At 41.9% G+C, this 22,780-nt stretch overlaps 1 protein-coding gene and 1 long non-coding RNA gene across 3 annotated transcripts; one reads left to right on the top strand and one right to left on the bottom strand.

The window, feature by feature from the left end:
* The first annotated feature begins 3,468 nt into the window (after positions 1-3,468).
* Positions 3,469-5,621, top strand: LOC121847309. The gene is made up of 2 exons (XR_006084193.1): positions 3,469-5,166; positions 5,277-5,621. It is a non-coding gene; the product is annotated as an uncharacterized LOC121847309 (long non-coding RNA).
* Positions 5,622-8,498: 2,877 nt separating this feature from the next.
* On the bottom strand, positions 8,499-18,343 carry LOC112257762 (RING finger protein 121). 2 transcript variants are annotated; one of them, XM_042326764.1, is made up of 13 exons: positions 18,202-18,343; positions 17,277-17,314; positions 15,332-15,473; positions 14,898-15,052; positions 13,480-13,587; positions 13,155-13,275; positions 12,908-13,041; positions 12,339-12,440; positions 10,154-11,575; positions 9,958-10,002; positions 9,813-9,878; positions 9,477-9,606; positions 8,499-9,308 (listed from the first exon to the last, which is right to left on the bottom strand). In XM_042326764.1, exons 1-9 carry the CDS (start codon positions 18,277-18,279, stop codon positions 11,455-11,457), a joined length of 999 nt encoding a protein of 332 aa, XP_042182698.1. In that variant the 5' UTR covers positions 18,280-18,343; the 3' UTR covers positions 8,499-9,308; positions 9,477-9,606; positions 9,813-9,878; positions 9,958-10,002; positions 10,154-11,454. The 2 variants fall into 2 exon arrangements, with proteins under 2 accessions (XP_042182698.1, XP_024287357.1); XM_024431589.2 differs by lacking the exon at positions 9,958-10,002.
* Between the last annotated feature and the right edge of the window lie 4,437 nt (positions 18,344-22,780).

The raw sequence follows: 22,780 nt of genomic DNA, 5'->3' as shown, positions 1-22,780 counted from the left end.
TTGATATAAAGTTGTTTTTAACGAAAATGAAAACACGTCAGTTTGTCACTTTCACAAGGTTGGCGTAATAGCATGTTCAACTACTTAAGACATTGACTCGAATCTCGATTGTGCCTTTAGCTTTCGAGAAAATTAACAACTAATATTTTTTCACTTTTCTCATTGACTTCTCAAACCCCGGCCTGCGTTCCCGGAAGTCTTGCGATGTTGCGTCTCTGGGTTTAGAAACGCTGTGGTCTAACCTTCGGCGGTCTCTTTAACTACGACCAGTGAGAACATGGAAGTAGGAGCAGGGTTGCCATGTCCCCGTTTTCCCAAAATTGGGCTACTTTGAAAACGATGCTGCGGAGAAAACATTTGTCGCGGGTTGCTGGTTTTTCTTAGCCAACTTATGCTTGATCCGAAAATGTGGTCGTAGGCGCCTATTTAATTTAATTTTTATTTCACCTTTATTTAACCAGGTAGGCTAGTTGAGAACAAGTTCTCATTTGCAACTGCGACCTGGCCAAGATAAAGCATAGCAGTGTGAACAGACAACACAGAGTTACACATGGAGTAAACAATTAACAAGTCAATAACACAGTAGAAAAAAAGAGAGTGTGACGCAATTGCGCTCAGTACTGCATAACCATGCTCAGCCCAAATTTTGTAAAAATGTGGAGGGCTCCCTATGGCTCTGCGTTGGCATGATCGGTTGACGGTAGGAGGGGTCGGGAGGTCCTGTATGAAAACAGTGACTTCCTTAATTAACAACTTCCATCACAATAGCTCTGCACTACTCCTTTAAGAGCCTCTGCCTTCGACAGAGGCCGTATCACCGTACATGCTGCACGGCCAATGCAGACGGCAGATTGACCATGTAGCGCCTTTAAATTTCACCGCGGCCACCATGGCATTTCTCTTAAATAAATCTAAGTTATTCACTGTGACATGCTGCTGCTGACTATCAGGCAGTGAGCAGGCTGTTACCGAGGGAGTGGTGGGAAGGGGCAGGGCCGGGAGTTTATGCGTGTGTGTTGAGAGCACTGGTTGAGAGAGTACTGCAGCAGACAGCTGAGTCACGGAGACCAGCTCACAAGTCGTGACATTTTTTTTTACCAGTTGTATGTAGGCTATTTATATTGTTCATTATGGAGACACATATTACCAACCCTTTTTATTTAAAAGATATTAACGCGCTAGAACTGATATAAAGGCGACAAAGCACTGGAAAACGACATTCAGCATACTAGAGCGCTTTAAGATACATTTGCTCAGAGGTAGCTTAATAAAGTAAACTGCATTCTAATGTCGACTTGCCTATTGAAATAGCAAGTCAATCTCGCAAGTAGGCCATTTAGAACGGGTTGTACTCTTAAGGATCCGCCCCTTTTTTCAATTTTCGCCTAAAATTACATCTGAAATTACACCAAAATCGGACTGCCTGTAAACTCAGGCCCTGAAGCAAGGAGATGCATATTCTTGGTACCATTTGAAACGAAACAATTTTTTAAGTTTGTGGAAATGTATAAGGAATGAAGGACAATATAACACAATAGATATGGTAAAAGATAATACAAAGAAAAAACCAACCTTTCTTTTGTAATTTTTTTGTACCATCATTTTGAAATGCAAGCGAAAGGCCATAATGTATTATTCCAGCCCAGGTGCAATTTAGATTTTGGCCACTAGATGGCAGCAGTGTATGTGCAAAGTTTTAGACTGATCCAATGAAACATTGTAATTCTGTAAAAAAAAAAAAAAAGAATCAAGACTGCCCGAATGTGCCTAATTTGTTTATTAATAACTTTTCCTGTTCACAATTGTGCACTTTCCTCAAACAATAGCATGGTATTATTTCACCGTAAAAGCTACTGTAAATTGGACAGTGCAGTTAGGTTAACAAGAATTTAAGATTTCTGCCAATATCAGATATGTCTATGTCCTGGCAAATGTTCTTGCTACTTACAAGTTCATGCAAATCGCATTAGGCTACGTTAGCTCAACCGTCCCGTGGAAGGGACACCGATTCCGAAGAAGTAAAACATTAACATCTGGCACATGATAATGGCACCATTGCCAGAAAATAACTTAGCATTTGTTTTTTGAAGTGTTTCTTGCACAGAGATTGAGGTTCTCTGTCCAACTTTCAAAACATGTATTTTTACTGCTCTAATTACATTGGTAACCCATTTATAATATCAATAAGGCACCTCAGGAGTTTGTGGTAGGCCAATATATAGTGCATTCAGAATATTTTCAGACCTTGTCTTTTTCCAAATTTTGTTACGTTACAGCCTTATTCAAAAATGTATTTTAAAAAAATCCCTTATCAATCTACACATAATAACCCATAATGACAAAGCAAAAACAGTTTTTTTGAAATGTTTGTAAATGTATATATTCTTTTTTACTAAAATATTATATTTACATAACTATTCAGACCCTTTACTCAGTACTTTGTTGAAGCATCTTTGACAGCGATTACAGCCTTGAGTCTTCTTGGGTATGACGCTACAAGCTTGGCACATCTGTATTTGGGGCGTTTCTCCCATTTTTCTCTGCAGATCCTCTCAAGCTGATGGGGAGCGTCACTGCACAACTATTATCAGGTCTCTCCAGAGATATTTGATTGGGTTCAATTCCGGGCTCTGGTTGGGCCACTCAAGGACATTCAGAGACTACTCCAGAAGCCACTCCTGCGTTGTCTTGGTCGTTGTCCTGTTGGAAGGTGAACCTTCGCCCCAGTCTGTGGTCCTGAATGCTCTGGAGAAGGTTTTCATCAAGGATCTCTCTGTACTTTGCTCTGTTCATCCTTCCCTCGATCCTGACTAGTCTCTCAGTCCCTGGCGCTGAAAAACATATCCACAGCATGATGCTGCCACCACCATGCTTCACTGTAGGGATGGTGCTAGGTTTCCTCCAGATGTGACGCTTGGCATTCAGGCCAAAGAGTTCAATCTTGGTTTTAATCTGGTTTCTTATGGTCTGAGTCCTTTAGGTGCTGTCACGCTTTTTACTGAGGAGTGGCTTCCAACTGGCCATTCTACCATAAAGGCCTGATTGGTGGAGTGCTGCAGAGTTGGTTGTCCTTCTGGAAGTTTCTCCCATCTCCACAGAGGAACTCTGGAGCTCTGTCAGAGTGACCATCGGGCTCTTGGTCACCTCCCTGAGCAAGGCCCTTCTCCCCCGATTGCTCAGTTTTGCCAGGCGGCCAGCTCTAGGAAGAGTCTTGGAGGTTCCAACCTTCTTCCATTTAAGTGTGATGGAGGCCAGTGTGTTCTTGGAGACCTTCAATGCTGCAGACATTTTTTGCTACCCTTCCCGAGATCTGTGCCTCGACACAATCCTGTCTTGGGGCTCAATTTCTTCAACCTCGTGGCTTGGTTTTTGCTCTGTAACGTAGCAAAATGTGGGAAAAGGGAAGGGGTCTGAATACTTTCTGAATGCACTGTACCATGGCTAAGGGCTGTGTCCTAAGAACAACAATTAGCCATGGTATATTGGCCATATACCACACCTCCTCAGGCCTTGTTGCTTAATCATAGCAGTCAAAACAAGTTAACTCGACATCCATTGACGGAAAATTATCTGGCGAGTTAAGGGCAAATTATATTTTCTCTTGCAACATATTTTTCATTTTTAAGCTCTCAATCATTACTATTTTGATGGAAAACCACATTTTGCTTCTTAGCCTATGTCATTAGAAATTACTTAGATTTCCTTCTTAAAATGCTTGACAACCTTATGGATAAAGGGTTCATAAAATAAATGTGGCAGCTCCTCTCTTGCTTCGAAAACAAAATGTTGGGCTAGTTTTCAGGCTTCGTGAGCGGGTTTTGATAGATCATTGAGCTAGAAATTTCAACTGGACTTGGCAACCCTGAGTAGGAGGTATCTTTGAAAGTGAACGTAGCCTATTACAGTTTCGTCTTTGTCGGACCTAAATCTTTGTACGGCCTTGTCTCTAGTCTAGACAAATATGTAGAATTTGAACTGTGACACTTGAGTTATTATTTTTGTCCCTAGTGTTGTGTTATGTGTATTTTGAATGAATAAATATGTTTTAGTCAATTGAATCGGCTTAAGTGAGACAAAAAGTGCATTTAGTAGCAGAGAGGTTTCCAAACAAGCTCACCTGAAACAGAAAATGTCAGTATTTCTGAATTTCTTCATGGTAAGAGAGACCTACACGCAAGTGGCAACAAGTCTGTCATTTACATGCATTTCATCTATTGTCAATATTTAACCTTCATCTACAGGTGTATGTTTATTTATTTTTTACATCCACAGGTATGTGCTGTCTGGCACTGGTCAAGTAGCCATTGACTTTGGACTGTGACCCTGAACCTGTACTCCTGAGGTTCTCCAGGATGGTAGGGTGAGGGGCTGACATGATGGAACATGATTGAGGAGGCACAATATCAGATGTCACTTTTCCATTTGGAGAGGGGATGTCTGGCTGAGGAAGAAGTAGTATCTCTGTGTCTGATGAGGGAGAGGAGGCTTTCTATATGCCTGAAAGGAGACCCTCCCTGGACCTGGGCAATGGCCTGAGACCCATGTACACGGCGCATGTCACGTGTCCACAGTAATGTTTCCTGTTTGATGATCCTTTCATCATCCATCCTCAATCATTGATATTTGGTGTGTGTTTAGTAGGCATGAAAAGGAAAAGGGCTCGATCATTGTCCATGTGATGTTCTATGTACAGAGTCCAGCAGCAAAGAACAGAGTCGTACTCCAGCTGCTACTCTGTGGACAGTTGACTGTGAGATCAAATCAAATTTTATTTGTCACATACACATGGTTAGCAGATGTTAATGCGAGTGTAGCGAAATGCTTGTAACCAGAAACAGGAAGTAAGAACAGTCCTCCATGTTTGATCAGTCACAGACAGGATGCAAACTATGTTTAAGTGTGTTTTTATGGTGTAATTATGTATATGTTTATGTGAGTATTTGTTGCTGGGTTTAGTGGGAATATAATGTGGATGTATGTCCATTTGTTTACAAAATGGTCATATCTATGTTTAGGCTCATGCACCAGTATGTGTAGTAGTTTCATCTCCCACTACCTCTCTAGGTCTCAAAGTTTCTTGCAGTGGAACTTCCTCCAAGACCAGAGCTGATCAAAAACCCAGATGAGAAGAGGCACCCTGCCCTGACTGTAGACTTCACCTTCAAGGTAGGCTGATGTACTGTATGTTCAGGCACAAATGTCAACAATAATTGAGTTGATGAGTTAGAGAATTGCTCTTCTTTTCTCTTCTTTTTATTTCATTCTGTGGTTCCCAGGCCACCAGGAAGACACTGGGGAAGGAAGTTTAAGATCATGCTGTGGAAGCGTTACCCAGAGTTGTTGTTCAGTGCTCCTCCCCAGGGCATGGACATGGTGACTTGTTGGACAGGCTGCTGGAGTATTATGACCTAGGGGTGGCCCTGCAGCTCACCAAGGCCCTGTCGGAGGACATGGGCCTCAAGCGCCTGGCTGACTTCCCCAGGGACATTTGCAAAAGAAGTATGCACATCTTCTTTATTTTATTTGATGAATGTAATATACACTGAGCAAAAATATCAACGCAACATGTACAGTGTTGGTGTCATGTTTCATAAGCTGAAATAAAAGATCCCAGAAATGTTCCATACGCAAAAAAAAGCTTATTTCTCTCAGATATTGTACACAAATTGGTTTACATCCCTGTCAGTGAGCATTTTGCCTTTGCCAAGATAATCCATCCACCTGGCAAGTGTCGCATATCAAGAAGCTGAATGAACAGCATGATCATCACACAGGTGCACTTTGTGCTGTGGACAATAAAAGGCACAACATAATGCCACAGATGTCTCAAGTTGAAGGAGCGTGCAATTGGCATGCTGACTGCAGAAATATCCACCAGAGCTGTGGCCAGAGAATTTAATGTTTATTTATCTACCATAAACCGCCTCCAACGTCATTTTAGAGAATTTGGCTGTACGTCCAACCAGCCTCACAACCGTAGACACCTTGTATGGCATCCTGTGGGCGAGCGATTTGTGGTTGTCAACATTCTGAACAGAGTGCCCCATGGTGGCAGTGGGGTTGTGGTATGGGCAGGCATAAGCTACGGACAACGAACACAATTACATTTTATCGATGGCAATTTGAATGCCCAGAGATACCGTGACGAGATCCTGAAGCCCATTGTTGTGCCATTCATCCGCCGCCATCACATGTTTCAGCATGGTAATGCACGGCCCCATGTCATAAGGATCTGTACACCCTTCCTGGAAGCTGAAAATGTCCCAGTTCTTCCATGACCTGCATACTCACCAGACATGTCACCTATTGAGCATGTTTGGGATGCTCTGGGTTGACGTGTACGACAGTGTGTTCCAGTTCCCGCTAATATCCAGCAACTTCGCACAGCCATCGAAGAGGAGAGGGACAACATTCCACAGGCCACAATCAGCAGCCGGATCACCTCTATGCAAAGGAGATGTGTCGTGCTGCATGAGGAACATTTTGGTCACACCAGATACTGATTGGTTTTCTGATCCATGCCTCTACCTTTTTTTTACAGTATCTGTGACCAATAGATGCATGCATATCTGTATTTGAAATGGCCATTGAACAGGAGAAATATACTAGATTATACTAGATATACTAGAATATACTAGCCTTTATTCTCCTTTCCCCCTATTTTCTCTGTGCAGATGAGGTGCATTATGAGCTGAGACGCACTCTGCTGAGGAAGTAGAGCAGTATACACAAGGGATTTGCCCAGCAGGGAGAACATAAGGCCTTTGACAGTATCTATAATGATCTCTACATAACAGACGAAGGCAACGCTGGGCCTAATATCCAGCACGATGTCCGAAAGATTGACAAGTTGTCCACCAATCACAAGGAGAAGCTGATCACCTGCAGGAAAATATTTGACCCCAATATGATCTATGAGAAGCATGTCAGGTCTGTAGTCACCAATGGCATCGCCGGGGTGGGGAAGTCTGTGCAGAAGTTCATTATGGACTGGGCTGAGGAGCGGAAGCACAAGCATGTCTATTTCCTGTTCCCACTGCCCTTCAAAGAGCTCAACCTCATGCTGGACCTAAAGACCTGCCTCCTGGAGATCATCCACGCCCTCTACCCTGAGACCAAGGTGCTGCCCACATTCGAGTGAGGCGACTGCAAGGTCATGTTCGTCTGTGACGGGCTGGACGGGTATGCACGTCCCCTGGACTTTCACCGCACAGACTTGGTGTGATAGCACCGAGCTGGCCATGATGCATGTGGTGCTGACCAACCTGATCAGGGGCAACCTACTCCCCTCCTCCTTCTGGATCATCTCCCGCCCACTCACCTCCAGTCTCCTGCCCCCAGAAGCTGTGTACCAGGTGTTAGAGGTGCTTGGCTTCACTGACGAACAGAAGGAGTACTTCAGGAGGAGATTTGAGGACCTGGCGCAGGCTGATACGGTGATCGCCCACCTGACCTCCTGCAGGACCCTCCACATCATGTGCCATCCGCCCATGTTCTGCTGGGTGGTGTGCGGACTATTCCAGCGCACGTTCAGGGAGAAGGGGCCGGATGTAGAGCTGCCCAAGGGGCTGACCCTGATGTACACCCACTTGCTCTTGGTGCACCTGCGTGTGCGTGGAGCCAGGGGCTCGGCCTCTCACACCCCAGAAGAGGAGAGGGACTTTCTGATGAAGCTGGGCAAGCTGGCCTTCACAATGCTCGAGAAGAACCAGATGGTTATTGGCAAGGCCACCTGGAATGACTGTGGGGTGGAGGTCGCTGAGGCTGTCACTAAGAGTGGCCTGTGCATTGAGTTCCTGATCGAACAGTTTGTCATGTACCAAGAGAAGGTCCAGACCTTCATCCACCCCACCATCCAGGAATACCCGGCTGCCCTCTATGTGTTCCTCATCTGGAGGTGCACAGGGAAGAACATCCTGGAGCAGCCGCTGAAAAGCATGTTCTCACTCATGTTCAAGAACCCCAGTCTGCAGTGCCATAGAGAGGAGCCTGCAGAGCCCCGATGGAAACCTGGACGTCTACCTGCGCTTCCTCTTGAGCATAGCCCTGAATGCCAATCAGAGCTGCTGCAACGCTTCCTACCCAATAAGAGCAAGTGCTCGTCAGCCTCTGAGGACAGCCTCCATCATCAAAAAGAAGAACCATCACCCTGACAGAACGCCAACCTGCAGTGCTGTCTAAAATTGCTAGGGGTTGGTGCTGAAGCTCACAGCCGCTCTAACTTTGTGAATAACCACTGACTGGTAATACTCTGATGACAGTATTTATAAAGACAAAGAGTGTTGTTAGGTTAATGGAATTGGGGAAGAAACATATGGATACTTCAGGGTTGCTTTGTAACAAAAAAGTAATAACTGTGGAAAAGTGCAAATCTGTAATGTAAAAAGCAGCCACAAGGTGGCAGTAGCAGTACACTATACTACTAAGAGGGGAAGTGAGGTCACTGGGCTACAGTGAGGGGTTATCAAAATAAGAGTAAAAGGGACGTATGAAACCAATTAAGCCATTGAAATGTATATTTATAGGCCATTACACATGTATTGACTATACACAAAATATAACATTGTCATTATGATGCTTTACATAAATAGTGAGCTAATGTAAACACACTTATCAATGATTGGGATGTGTTTACAAGGTTTACACAAATGACATGATGCAATCTTATTTGCAATGGCTGCCTACTTCCAGGACATGTATGGTGTTGCTTTGTTATAAAACAAAACTTAATCCATTTCTAACAGAGATGTGAAAGAATAACAGTAGATGAAGAGAAGTTCCCTTGAACTAAATTGTCTTTAACCTAGGTTACATAGTTCTGAGAGTCAGTTCATTAAATAAATGTGTATGGTCACAATTTGAATATTCTTTTTCATCCATCTTTTCTTAGTCAGTTTTTTTTAATCCTCTAGATTATTGCATTATAATCCATACTTGACTATTGCCACGAGATACAGCAATAGAAGGGATTGTTGTCAATAAGTGTTCATTGTCTTTTTCACTTAACTATGGATGATACATGAGTGGACTAAGTCCATCCGTCTTCTCATTTCTTGCTAGTGTGTTTTGCTGTGATCCTTTTTCCTGTGATCCCTTTTCCTGTGTCTTTTCTCATTGTTCTCTCCTCGGTTTTGGGAGTGGGTGAAGGAGGGGGAAATAGAGCCTTGTGATTGGCCAGTGTGAAAGTCCTTTGGTCAAGCCCAGCTGGGCTGTTTATCACACAGGTAAAGGTGGACCTGAAGTCCTCTGCAGTCACGCTCTTAAACACCAGACTCCTCTGGATCACCCTGCCGTCCTCTAAAACTGACCTGAAACCAACACATTTATAACACTTAGCCAACACTCCTTCCACATATTATATAGTACAAGAGCTGAACAGAACAATTTGCCTACTCTACGCGTGTAAGAGTCATGGTTTGGCATAGGTTTCAAAGCTTCCAATAATGTCTGCATGTGATGCAAACCCCAGTACTTACTCTTCTGTTTCTGACACTCTGCCATCAGTGGAGGCTACATTTGGGAATGTGCCGTTGACCAGCCAGTAGACAAGGGCAAATTCATCAGGAAGGCCTGGGTCTGCCGTACATTCAATAACCAACCGCTTTCCTGTGTATGACAAGCACATCCTGTTTGCCAAAAACTGGTCCTTATCTACACCAGAATATAATTATCAGACCATACACCCAGAACCCAAGTTCTGAATCTCGGTGGTAAAGACTAGGGGTTCTGTGATTATAAACACTTCAGAGTACCCATAGCCATGATTGATATTACCATTTCAATAAAAACTGTGAGATAGCAGAATTCCTTACCTAGAACAGCTCCTATTCTGGACCTTATGGGCTGGATAATTCTGGGAGATGGCACCTGTGTATTATCTAGACAATAACAATTGATGTTAGAGACATTAGGAAATGTTGAAAAATCATGTAGGCAGGCAGATATACACACACACACCTGTAGAGACCTCTGAGGGCAGGACCCAGAAAAATCCCATGAAAGCTGTAGTGAAGAGATGGAGCAGACCCTAAGCCTTTGTGTAACAGGCACACAGACACAGAAATGTAGATGCACATGCAGCAGAAAGTAATCATATACCCATAGTGAACATACATCAGTGTAGGTGTGTGTGTGAGAATGTTAGATCGCTTACCTGTGAGAGAAATTGTTAACTTCATACTGGGCTTCTGTCTGACTGCTGTGAGATGGTCAACAAATGCTGGTTCTAACAACACTACCTCATGTACTTACTATATATACACACACAATCACTTCCTCAACCACCCACCCTAAATAAACATGCACTCTGGCACACACACAGGGAATTCCCTGTGCGCAAGTTATTATGCTCATTTATGGCAGACTGAATAGGGTGGCTTTTGACACAATCAAGTCATGTTCATCATGCGTCCTAAGTCATAAGCATAATATGAAGTGTGATTCATTTAACACATGAACATGAATCATTTAACAAATGTGAAATACTGTGGTTGAATACAGACAAATGTTTTTTTAACATGCTGTATTTTCTCACAGAACTGACAACACAATATTTCAGTGGGCGACCCCCAATCCTGATCCAGTGGTTTCGGTCTGGTAAGTTTCTTTCCCAGAAATAGACATACAAGAAGGTATATACAAAATCCCCCAGGTCATGGGCTATTCTAGTAAATCGGGTCTAAATTAAGTAAATGTCTATACCTGATCTTGACTGTGTCACGTTTATTAACAGAACAGAAACATGACAAGAAAGTAAACCCAACCAAAATGATCAAATGTTATTCACCTTCTTGCAAACACTGTCTTTACCAGTATCTGTTCCTGGAGAGCCATCTGGGCTGAATACAGACAGGAGAGGCCATCTGAGGGAGGCGTGAGGAGGGTATATTGGAGAAAGCAGTGCCCTTCTTAATAATATGACTGTAGTAGGATAGGATACACTGTCTGAGACTAGTGCTCCTGAGGAACCGGAAACTCTCCCTGCAGCAGCCACATTCAACCAGGACCTTCACTAACAAAAGGCGCAGATTTAACACACAAAACGACTGTCACTCTGCAATGCTCCACTCATTCATCTGAGCAGTGTTAACTACTCATTGCCATAGAATCCAACAAATATCAACAAGAAAAGTTAAGACAAATTATTTTGGGAAAAAGCATCTCCATGAAAAAACCATTTTACTAAGCTAAGAAATGTACACTGCATTTGGTTTAGTTGCGACTGACTAAACAAAAATGAAACCGACATCTAAACCCAGATTACTTGTAAAATTCAAATAAATCTTAAATACAGATACTATGTGCCTATAAATCTATACAAATAGTACAGGTATAGACACAGTTTATAATAGATGTTTGTAGAGTCCATGGTGAGGCCTCCAAGTCTCCCTCAGTCAGACCAGTGCAGTATCTTCTCCATACGGCTTGTGTGTCCCTCTCCTCCACTTTCCCAGATCACTCTAGGCCCAGGATATAGTTGATGCCTTGCACAAGTCCAATGATTACGGGTTGCCAAGCAACAAGGTAGCGGAGCCAGTCCAGGAGTTGTCCATACATGACATGTGGCTTCTCCCAGCTTCATATTATGGGTCAAGGAGATATAAACAAGTGACGATCCCACCCCCGAACCAAACCAATTCACATATCCAGTCTGTGACAATATATTGAGATATCTTTCAGGACCTTAATAGAATCAGGCTTGATAGTGGAGAATGGACAATAACATCTTCCAATAACTATATCCTACCCTTTTTAAAACCATAGGAAAAATCTCTTCGCCTTGGGTGTTGTTTAAATTAAAAGTGTGTGAAATTAAATATGTATGCTATGTTGTCAAGAAAGGATTTGGGAGGTGTATTGCGTGTTTCCCGTGGTAACACGATGTGTCACCTCTAAAGCAGAAGAGGCAGCAGCTACTAAATGTTGACAGTTTCTACAGCCACTAACAGGAACTGGGTTAAATAACTCAATGTGTATCCATGGAGACAAAGCCACATCTGTCCCATAAAGCCACCCTTCCCATAATGTCCTGTTCCAGTTTGTGTTTACATGTAGGTCAAAGTTCCCATGAACAACATCAACATAAACTTCCCAAAACTGCAGCAATTATAGACAACACAACCTATTCCCATAATTGTCAAGCAGAGTGAAACTAACAACCTCTGTACTGTGTGACCCTCTGTACTGTGTGACCCCCTGTCGTGCTAACCAACAGAAACAATGAGTCACAATGACTGAGACAAATTGCAACATGAAAGCAAAAGATAGAGACATACACAATATGATAGAGAAACATATTAGACATCAAACCCTCATGAGAGCAGAAGAGCAAAGGATACGGGTTACTGAACATTCTCTTCAGGTCCACCTTCTCTTTACAGTACGGGCATGTCTGCTTCTTTCCCACGATGCACCATCCTCGTATGCAGAACTCATGGAATCTGAGGCAGAGAGAGTTAAGGAGCCAGGTATAAGGTGGAGGTGTGGTGTATTCAACCCTAAAACAAAACATGAGAATAACTGCAAAATATGGCCAAATATGACTTTAGGTCATATCTGGTCAAATGCTGTAGGCATAGCTCACTGCTTGGTAAAATACAGAATACTGGACGTTTTTTTCCTACTTCCCTGTGGCACACTGTAATAACCATATCAGTAAGCTCAGACCAGTAAGCTATTAAAATATGACGTCAATGTGAACATAGAAACCACAAATGCCATAAAACATGTGACAATTCACCTCATGGAAGACTATTACAGGGAATCATTACAGGAGACGACATAGGGCACCATTATTTATAGAAACAGGAAGTGAGATGGTCACATGGTACAGACAAACCAGTTCTACCACATCACGCTCCAACATGCATATTTATCCAGAGACTATTTCTTAGATGATAAAGGATACACATGGTTGCAGGATAGTCTGTAGGTGTTCTCGATGATTCCCTCCTCGCTGACGTCGACCAGAATGGGCTGGCCACACACAGCGCAGATACTGTCAGAGAGGTGCTTGGTGGGCATTCCAGACGCACTGTAGTACTAGAGAAGACAGGGACAGACAGAGATACAATGTAATGTTGCTGGACAGATTCACAGCCTTTACAACAAATAATGTTAAACAACTATCAACTTGACAGGCCCTGGATACTTACCCCCACTGTCGATGCCATGACGTCTGCACACATTTCAGCAAAGTCCCTACCCAGGACACCATAGTACAGACCATAGAACAGCAAGGACACACCAAAATCCATTGCGTCCTCCGGTTTTATTCTGAAAATAAACAGCAATATCAACACTATTAACATGATTCAAACGTTACAACTTCTCAAATAAAGCTCTGGCGCCACTTCTATAAATCAAAACGTATTTAAAAGATTCTGAGATAAAATGACTAACAACACAAGGATTGATCCTTGTTAACCACGAGTATTGTCCATAAATACACAATTGTTCCAAGAAGTAACTAGAACTTACCTAAATATCAAGTTGATGCCAAACAGTGTAAACATGACGACAGAGTAGCCCACTATCCCTGTGGCATAGCTGATCTTGTAGAGGAGGAGGAACCATTTGTAGACCAGCCTGTCCACAGAAACAAGAACATTCAGACATATTGCAGCTAACTGAGGTGAATGTGAAGAGACATAGATCCGTTCTTTGACTAAAGTAGCACTTACTGCAAGACAGGTTGGGTTTGAGGCTTTTGACCTCTTACCATGACCGTTTAATCATGCATCACCTAGGCATTCTGTATATTATGAGGTATCCAGACCTGACAACTTTTTAGAATGCTAGACGCAATTGGCAAATTGGAGATTAAACTCGCACGCATAGCCCTCGCCGAATTGGGGTTCTCTTTCCCCTAAACGTTTTTTTCTTAGCACATGCCCCCAAGTTTAGTCTTTAAAGTAGAGGAACGCTTGTCACCTCTCAAACAGGGCCAATCACAAGGGCCAGCTCACAAATATTGGCTTTTTAAACACGGTTCCTAATCAACACTAGAAGCAAAATAATTTGAAAACATAAAAACAAAAACAAATGAGCGCAATGACACAGACCGCAAACTGGCTACACAAAGCTTAAGTAGGCTAGAGCAAAGAGGATCTGAACACTGTTCACTAGAAGAGTCTGCTGTTTCAGCCTATGTAAAGGTGCCTATTGTATACATCATTTCAGATTTTAGAAATTGATAAAATCTCAAATCTAGTGGAATGGTATTTTAGAAGCATTGCCTCTATAGCTAATACCGAACACTCATTCATTCTTCATCTTCTAAACTCCAGAATCCATTTAATGTCAAGATGTTTAGATTTATTTTGGATTATACTTTAACTTTATACTTTTTTGCTTACAGTTACAGTCTATCAGGTTGCGTGATCCTCGTAGTGTTACGCGGAAAATACAACGAACGCGACGCAGAATTAAATGTATATCACACTCGCTCAAATGCGACCAGTTATTTTTCGTATTTGTATTTAATTTTTTCACTAGCAAATGTGATTAGTGTTTACCTTTCCACAACACAGAGTCAAAAATGGATTTGTCCATGTGTTTACGTACAGCTGACAGTCGGCAAACTCAGCATCACAACAAACAGGAGGAGGGGCAGACACTAGTAGTAGTATCTACTACAAATAATGTATTCATCTCCATGTCCGTTGACACAAACTCTGTACATGTCTGTGTTGCAGCTCGGGAATCAGGATCCATGTTAGATTTACTCAGTGGATTTGAAAACGTAAAAAAATAAGGCCCTATTCATTTCTGCATACTTTTAACTCGGATCTTGTACATGGACAGAGAATTGCGTAGTTGGTACGCAAAATGCGTGCATGTTGGCAGGTCAAATGAGTGTGTGTAGACACTACTTGGCCTTGTGTATGGGGCCTTACCTAGGCGTAGTGCACTCCAGTGGCTTACGTGTGGCCCGGTAGGTAACGTATGCAGTGACCACAGAGAAGATGAACCACGTGACAAGGAACCTCCACCAGTGAAGCTTGGTGGTGAAGTACAGAGGAACCACCCACATCTGGAACAGAGTCACCAGCTAGAAGAGAACACACATTTTAAAGTACAGACGCACACAGACACTTATAGTTCAATTTGAGGCTGAATAACCCAGAGAACCAGACTGTGTAGAGTTGAAGAAGCTGGTCTGTGGACGTTTTGTCTGTACAGTACGTGAACTGTGATTTGGATTATTTACCTGCAGGTATTTGCAGAACATGCTGTGGGCTTCCTCTTTTGCACGCAAGTCAGCGTGTGTTTATGTGTCTGAGTGAGCATGACTGTGCAGTGTGTGGGAGTGATTGTCTGTGTGTCTTACATTGTAGGACTTGGGGTGCCTCTGTTTCCATTGCACAAGGACCAGCTGGGCGATGACCAGGGTGACAATGAGGATCAGCACCATCTCAGCGTGCATGGCCTCATGACCCTTGTGTTTTGCATGCATCCTGGCATGCTCCAACCTATGAACACACACACACATACTACAATCAACCTAGTGCTCAGGCCTGGGTATCCAATATGATCATTCACTAAGTATCTGGATAGATTCTTATAATAGTTACATTCATACTAGTTTCCATTGGTAGGAAACATTAATAAACTAAGGGCTCTACAGTACATCAAAAATCTGACTGCATCAAAACAAGATAATGTTGAACCTGACTTAACTTTTGTGATGAAAAGTTGAAGTCGGAAGTTTACATACACTTAGGTTGGAGTCATTAAAACTTGTTTTTCAACCACTCCACACATTTCTTGTTAACAAACTATAGTTTTGGAAAGTTGGTCAGGACATCTACTTTGTGCATGACAAGTAATTTTTCCAATTGTTTACAGACAGATTATTTCACTTATAACTCACTGTATCACAATTCCAGTGGGTCAGAAGTTTACATACACTAAGTTGACTGTGCCTTTAAACAGCTTGGAAAATTACAGAAAATTACGTCATGGCTTTAGAAGCTTCTGATAGGCTAATTGACATAATTTGAGTCAATTGGAAGTGTACATGTGGATGTATTTCAAGGCCTACCTTCAAACGTTGTGCCTTTTTGCTTGACATCATGGGAAAATCAAAAGAAATCAGCCAAGACCTAAGAAAAAAATGTTGTCGACCTCCACAAGTTTGGTTCATCCTTGCGAGAATTGTCCAAATGCCTGAAGGTACCGCGTTCATCTGTACAAACAATAGTACGCAAGTATAAACACCATGGGATCCCGCAGCCTTCATACTGCTCAGGAAGGAGACGCGTTCTGTCTCCTAGAGATTAACGTACTTTGGTGCGAAATGTGCAAACCAATCCCAGAACACAAAAGGACCTTGTGAAGATTCTAGAGGAAACAGGTACAAAAGTATCTATATCCACAGTAAAACGAGTCCTATATCGACATAACCTGAAAGGCCGCTCAGCAAGGAAGAAGCCACTGCTCCAAAACCGCCATAAAAAAGCCAGACTACGGTTTGCAACTGCACATGGGGACAAAGATTGTACTTTTTGGAGAAATGTCCTCTGGTCTGATGAAACAAAAATAGAACTGTTTGGCAATAATGACCATCGTTGTGTTTGGAGGAAAAAGGGGGAGGCTTGCAAGCCGAAGAACACCATACCAACCATGAAGCACTGGGGTGGCAGCATAATGTTGTGGGGGTGCTTTGCTGCAGGAAAGCTTGGTCGCAATTGGGTCTTCCAAATAGACAATGACCCCCAGCATACTTCCAAAGTTGTGGCAAAATAGCTTAAGGACAACAAAGTCACTGTATTGGAGTGGCCATCACAAACCCCTGACTTCAATCCTATAGAAAATGTGTGATTTCAGAACTGAAAAAGCACGTGCGAGAAAGGAGGCCTACAAACCTGACTCAGTTACACCAGCTCTGTCAGGAAGAATGGGCCAAAATTCACCCAACTTATTGTGGGAAGCTTGTGGAAGGCTACCTGAAACATTTGACCCAAGTTAAGCAATGTAAAGGCCATGCTACCAAATACTAATTGAGTGTATGTAAACTTCGAACCCACTGGGAATGTGATGAAAGAAATAAAAGCTGAAATAAATCATTCTCTCTACTATTATTCTGACATTTCACATTCTTAAAATTAAGTGGTGATCCTAACTGACCTAAGACAGGGAATTTTTACTAGGATTAAATGACAGGAATTGTGAAAAACTGAGTTTAAATGTATTTGGCTAAGGTGTATGTAAACTTCCGAATTCAACTGTAAATCTAATTTGCAGTCAGAATGAATAATTGGGAAGAGACTGACCTCCACTTCTCCTCCGGTGACAGATGGGACAAGTCGACCTAAAGTGAAAACAAACCAAACAGACATTCACAATTACTCCAAATGCTTCTAAATCAATTAGTTAGAAATCTACATACAAATACAGTCAAACAGAACCTCTGAATTAAACAGTCACAATATATCTACAAACTACAATTATTGCATCAAAAATAGTCATTTTAAATCAGTCTGTATTCTGATCATGTGGGTTGGGAGGCTGTTGGTAGTGGACAGACATGTGAATACTAAAAGGGATGAACACTGCTGGCCAACAAAGAGGCACGGTTTCTGTCCATTATAGTTAAATGGTGAGAACACTAACTAGCCTTTGGTCCAAAACAGTTTTTAGAGAGCTCAGGCTACCAGGACAGAGGATGGATTATGCGTCAACTAGATGACCTTTGACTCTGTCTGCCACATCAGCTATTACATGGCGTGACATCTAATGAGTACTAGCTACATCATTGATGCTATTGCAATAGGAAACGGGTTGTCAAGCAAAGGCAGCAATTTGGGGGCAGCTAAACCAGAATTATCAATTTAGTTAGCTATCTGTGGCTACTTATATAGCAACCTAGCTAAATAGTTAGCTTACGTTAGCTATCAGCTACCACGTACAAGACAAGGGCGTGATGATGATGGCCCTTGAAGTTGTACGTTTGTGTTTTAGCTGACTGCACTATAATATTACTTGGTTTCCTAATGCACTCAATGATATCCTACCTGTCTAGCTAAAAGGGAAGAGAACTGGGAAGTTAACTAGCAAAGCTAACATCGTGTGACGTTCACTAGCCGGTGCAAGAGGCAGGTCTAGTCCATATTGGCTGCAACGCAATGTGAGCACTTCACAATTCATGCTGTTCGTTGTTTTCGGATTCTACAACAGTAACAGATGTGGTACCCTAACCTGATTTGGCTCATCGTGATGTCCGAGTCCATGATCGTGTTCTACACCATCAACCTCCACCTCAAACACCCCCGCCATCTTCGGGAGTGCTGTCAATTCCGAACGGATGCCATTTCCGGTTTGGAAAACACGAGGGCCAATCAAAATACTGCACGCGAGTTCTTTTCCGTTTGTAAACAGGTTAGACAAAGACTTTTTATAACTAACCCAAGATTAATGTATAATTGTGAGAATAAACGAGAATGGAGATGGGCAGAGCCAAGCACGAGCTAGTCAGATCCTATTGTCGTATTCTAGCATTTGTTTGCATATGTCCGTTAGGGAACGCCTACTCTGAGAAGCGCGTGTGTGGAATAATCCGTGGTGTATTTAACATCCCTGGTCATCCCTATTGACACTGATCTGGTGGACTCACTAAACACAAGTGCTTTGTTTGTAAATGATGTCTGAGTGTGACCCTGGCTATCCATACATTTTAAAAACAAGACAGTTGTGCCGTCTGGTTTGCTTAATATAAGGATTGTTTTAATTATTTGTACTTTTACTTTTGATACTTAAGTATATTTAAAACCAAATAGTTTTAGACTTTTACTAAAGGAGTATTTTAGTGGTTTACTTTTACTTGAGTCATTTTCTATTTAAGTATTTTTACTTTTACTCAAGTATGAGTTTTGGGTACTTTTTCCACCACTATGAATAACTCAATTCGCCCTTGCACTCCTTGTAAAAATTGCAATTTTTAGAAACTGTTAAAGTCTACAAAATGCAGTCAATTCTGTTACATATTCTAGTTTTGGAAACAAAAAACTGCATGGAGATCGATGAAAAATGTGCAAAATGTCGGCAAAAATCTATCTGCTTCATCTTCTTCGACTGCCGGCCACTGGGCTTCAGCTCATCACCATATTACCATATTTGGAAGTGAGTGGAAACACCAACCGGATGCTTTACATGTATACATCTGGTGAAATATTGTTATTTTATTTATATTTTGAAGAAAAACCACACAAGAAGTATACAAACAGGCAATGATAACATACACTAGGGGGTACAACAAAGGACAGATTATACAAATTTAAAAATACACACATATTGATTGTTTTAAAAGCTTTCTTATTATAAGAATGTAGAATAGTCTTAATGTACTGCTAAAATTCCTCATAGAAAACATGGAAGAGTGTTTTTTTATTAGTGAATTTACATTTATGAATATGACATTTTGCCATCAGCACAAATACATTTATGAGGTAAAATTGTTTTTCGTTATCCTTACTATAGCTAAGGAAACCAAGCAGCGCATTCTCCCATAAAAAAAAACAAAAGTCATCAAGAATATTAACAATGATACAACTTTGAATATCTTTCCATAATTTCTTTACATGTAGACAATGCCAAAATAAATGCAAAACTGTTCTGTCTCATTGTTCTATCTGTGGTATAGATGGGTTAGCTGATGTTATCACGAAACGATGCGCGCGCTTCCGTGGGGCAGAAGTCAGCGTGTTGTTGTGATTCTGGATAGCCAGATTGCTAGCAAGAATGTCAAGAATGTGCCATGTGGGGAATCGTAAGTGGCTGGTTTAAACTCGTTTCATCATGTTCTTCATCCGTCTAGTTTGACTGATTTCTTGTCAATTGCTAATATGACTAACTAACTAGCCAACAACTGGAAGGATGTATTTCAGAGACAACAAGTACTCATTACGCAAATGTATTTATGTTTTCAATAAACATTGGAGACTAAATATAGCTTACTCACCAGATAATTTTCCATCAATGGATGTCGATTTAACTTGTTTGACTGCTGATTAAGCACTAAGGCACGAGTGGATATTGTATATGGCCAATATACTACGGCTAACGGCTGTTCTTAAGCATGACGCAAAGCGGAGTCCGTTAGCTGTGGTATATTGGCCATATACCACATGTCCTCGTGCCTATTGCTTAAATAAATCCCCTTTGTGCATGTGCATAACTACAGATGAATCAGACAGGAGCAAGAAACACTTGGACAAACTTTTTTTTTAAACAATGTTAGGCTATTTTCTGGCAATTATTCCGTTATTATGTGCCAGATTTTAAGACTACAAGCAGTTATAAAATTGTCCATTTCCCGAGGTTGACTTGTCATTTCAATAGGCATAGGCAGGCTACAGACTAAAATCTGGGTTTCTGATTGTAATTCAACTTTGCCATGGTTTGCTTAGATAGATGCAGGTAGCTTAGAGCCTCTTATAGGCCTACTGTACATCTTCAGATAGTCTACCGTAGCCTAGGCAAAATGTATGTAAGATGAAACTGAATGATTTAGCAGCTTGCTTAGTTCAAATTAACAGACTCATTTATTCAACATGAAAAGTTTGGTGATTTCGAGGTAAAAAGTGCTTATGTTTCCCAATAGCCTGCTGGAATAGGCTACTGAGGATGGGGTCATAATTTTAATCACTGAATTAAATATTAATATGTACAGTGAGGGAAAAAAGTATTTGATCCCCTGCTGATTTTGTACGTTTGCCCATTGACAAAGAAATCATCAGTCTATAATTTTAATGGTAGGTTTATTTGAACAGTGAGAGACAGAATAACAACAACAAAATCCAGAAAAACACATGTCAAAAATGTTATAAATTGATTTGCATTTTAATGAGGGAAATAAGTATTTGACCACCTCTCAATCAGAAAGATTTCTGGCTCCCAGGTGTCTTTTATACAGGTAACGAGCTGAGATTAGGAGCACACTCTTACAGGAAGTGCTCCTAATCTCAGTTTGTTACCTGTATAAAAGATACCTGTCCACACAGGCAATCAATCGATCAGATTCCAAACTCTCCACCATGGCCAAGACCAAAGAGCTCTCCAAGGATGTCAGGGACAAGATTGTAGACCTATACAAGGCTGGAATGGGCTACAAGACCATCGCCAAGCAGCTTGGTGGGAAGGTGACAACAGTTGGTGCGATTATTCGCAAATGGAAGAAACACAAAAGAACTGTCAATCTCTCTCGGCCTGGGGCTCCATGCAAGATCTCACCTCATGGAGTTGCAATGATCATGAGAACGGTGAGTAATCAGCCCAGAACTACACGGGAGGATCTTGTCAATGATCTCAAGGCAGCTGGGACCATAGTCACCAAGAAAACAATTGGTAACACACTACGTCGCGAAGGACTGAAATCCTGCAGCGCCCACCTGCAATGTCCCCCTGCTCAAGAAAACACATATACATGCCCGTCTGAAGTTTGCCTATTAACATCTGAATGATTCAGAGGACAACTGGGTGAAAGTGTTGTGGTCAGATGAGACCAAAATTGAGTTCTTTGGCATCAACTCAACTCGCTGTGTTTGGAGGAGGAGGAATGCGGTCTATGACCCCAAGAACACCATCACCACCGTCAAACATGGAGGTGGAAACATTATGCTTTGGGGGTGTTTTTCTGCTAAAGGGACAGGACAACTTCACCGCATCAAAGGGACGATGGACGGGGCCATGTACCGTCAAATCTTGGGTGAGAACCTCCTTCCCTCAGCCAGGGCATTGAAAATGTGTCATGGATGGGTATTCCAACATGACAATGACCCAAAACATACGGCCAAGGCAACAAAGGAGTGGTTCAAGAAGAAGCACATTAAGGTCCTGGAGTGGCCTAGCCAGTCTCCAGACCTTAATCCCATAGAAAATCAGTGGAGGGAGCTGAAGGTTCGACTTGCTAAACGTCAGCCTCGAAACCTTAATGACTTGGAGAAGATCTGCAAAGAGGAGTGGGACAAAATCCCTCCTGAGATGTGTGCAAACCTGTTGGCCAACTACGAGAAATGTCTGACCTATGTGATTGCCAACAAGGGTTTTGCCACCAAGTACTAAGTCATGTTTTGCAGAGGGGTCAAATACTTATTTCCCTCATTAAAATGCAAATCAATTTATAACATTTTTGACATGTGTTTTTCTGGATTTTTTTGTTGTTTTTCTGTCTCTCACTGTTCAAATCAACCTACCATTAAAATTATAGAGTGATCACTTCTTTGTCAGTGGGCAAACGTACAAAATCAGCAGGGGATCAAATACTTTTCCCCTCACTGCATATGTACTGAATATGCTTGTCAACAACAGCCAGTGTTTATTTATTTTTGTTTACCTAAAGCCTAATCTGACTGACTGTTACCGTCAGTCTAATACGTTCTAACAACTGATCGGCAATTGCGACAGAGCTCTGATAACTTCCAATTGAATTAACTAAACATGGCCATTTACAGCCTGCCTCATTGCCTGATAGTCAACAGCAGCAGGTCACAGTGAAATATATTATTTTTTTAAAGAGAAATGCCATGGTGGCCACAGTGCAACTTACTGTAGAAGTAGGCCAAAAACCCACAACCCATGACCAACACATTTTCACCCACGACATCCATTTCAAAGTAACCCAATTTCCAGGAAAACCGCAAACATGGCAGCCCTGTTTTTGCCCCATAGTTGTACAGGCCTCGGTTTTGTTGCTAAACAACCAACCCGAAGACTCTGTGGTATGTATTTGTTTTCAGGTGGAGGGAAAACTGTACAAGTATGAAACTGTTCAGCTAAAGGT

The sequence above is a fragment of the Oncorhynchus tshawytscha genome, linkage group LG09 (assembly GCF_018296145.1).
Source record: "Oncorhynchus tshawytscha isolate Ot180627B linkage group LG09, Otsh_v2.0, whole genome shotgun sequence".
Taxonomy (NCBI): Eukaryota; Metazoa; Chordata; class Actinopteri; order Salmoniformes; family Salmonidae; genus Oncorhynchus; species Oncorhynchus tshawytscha.
This window is presented reverse-complemented; position numbering and strand designations above follow the sequence as displayed.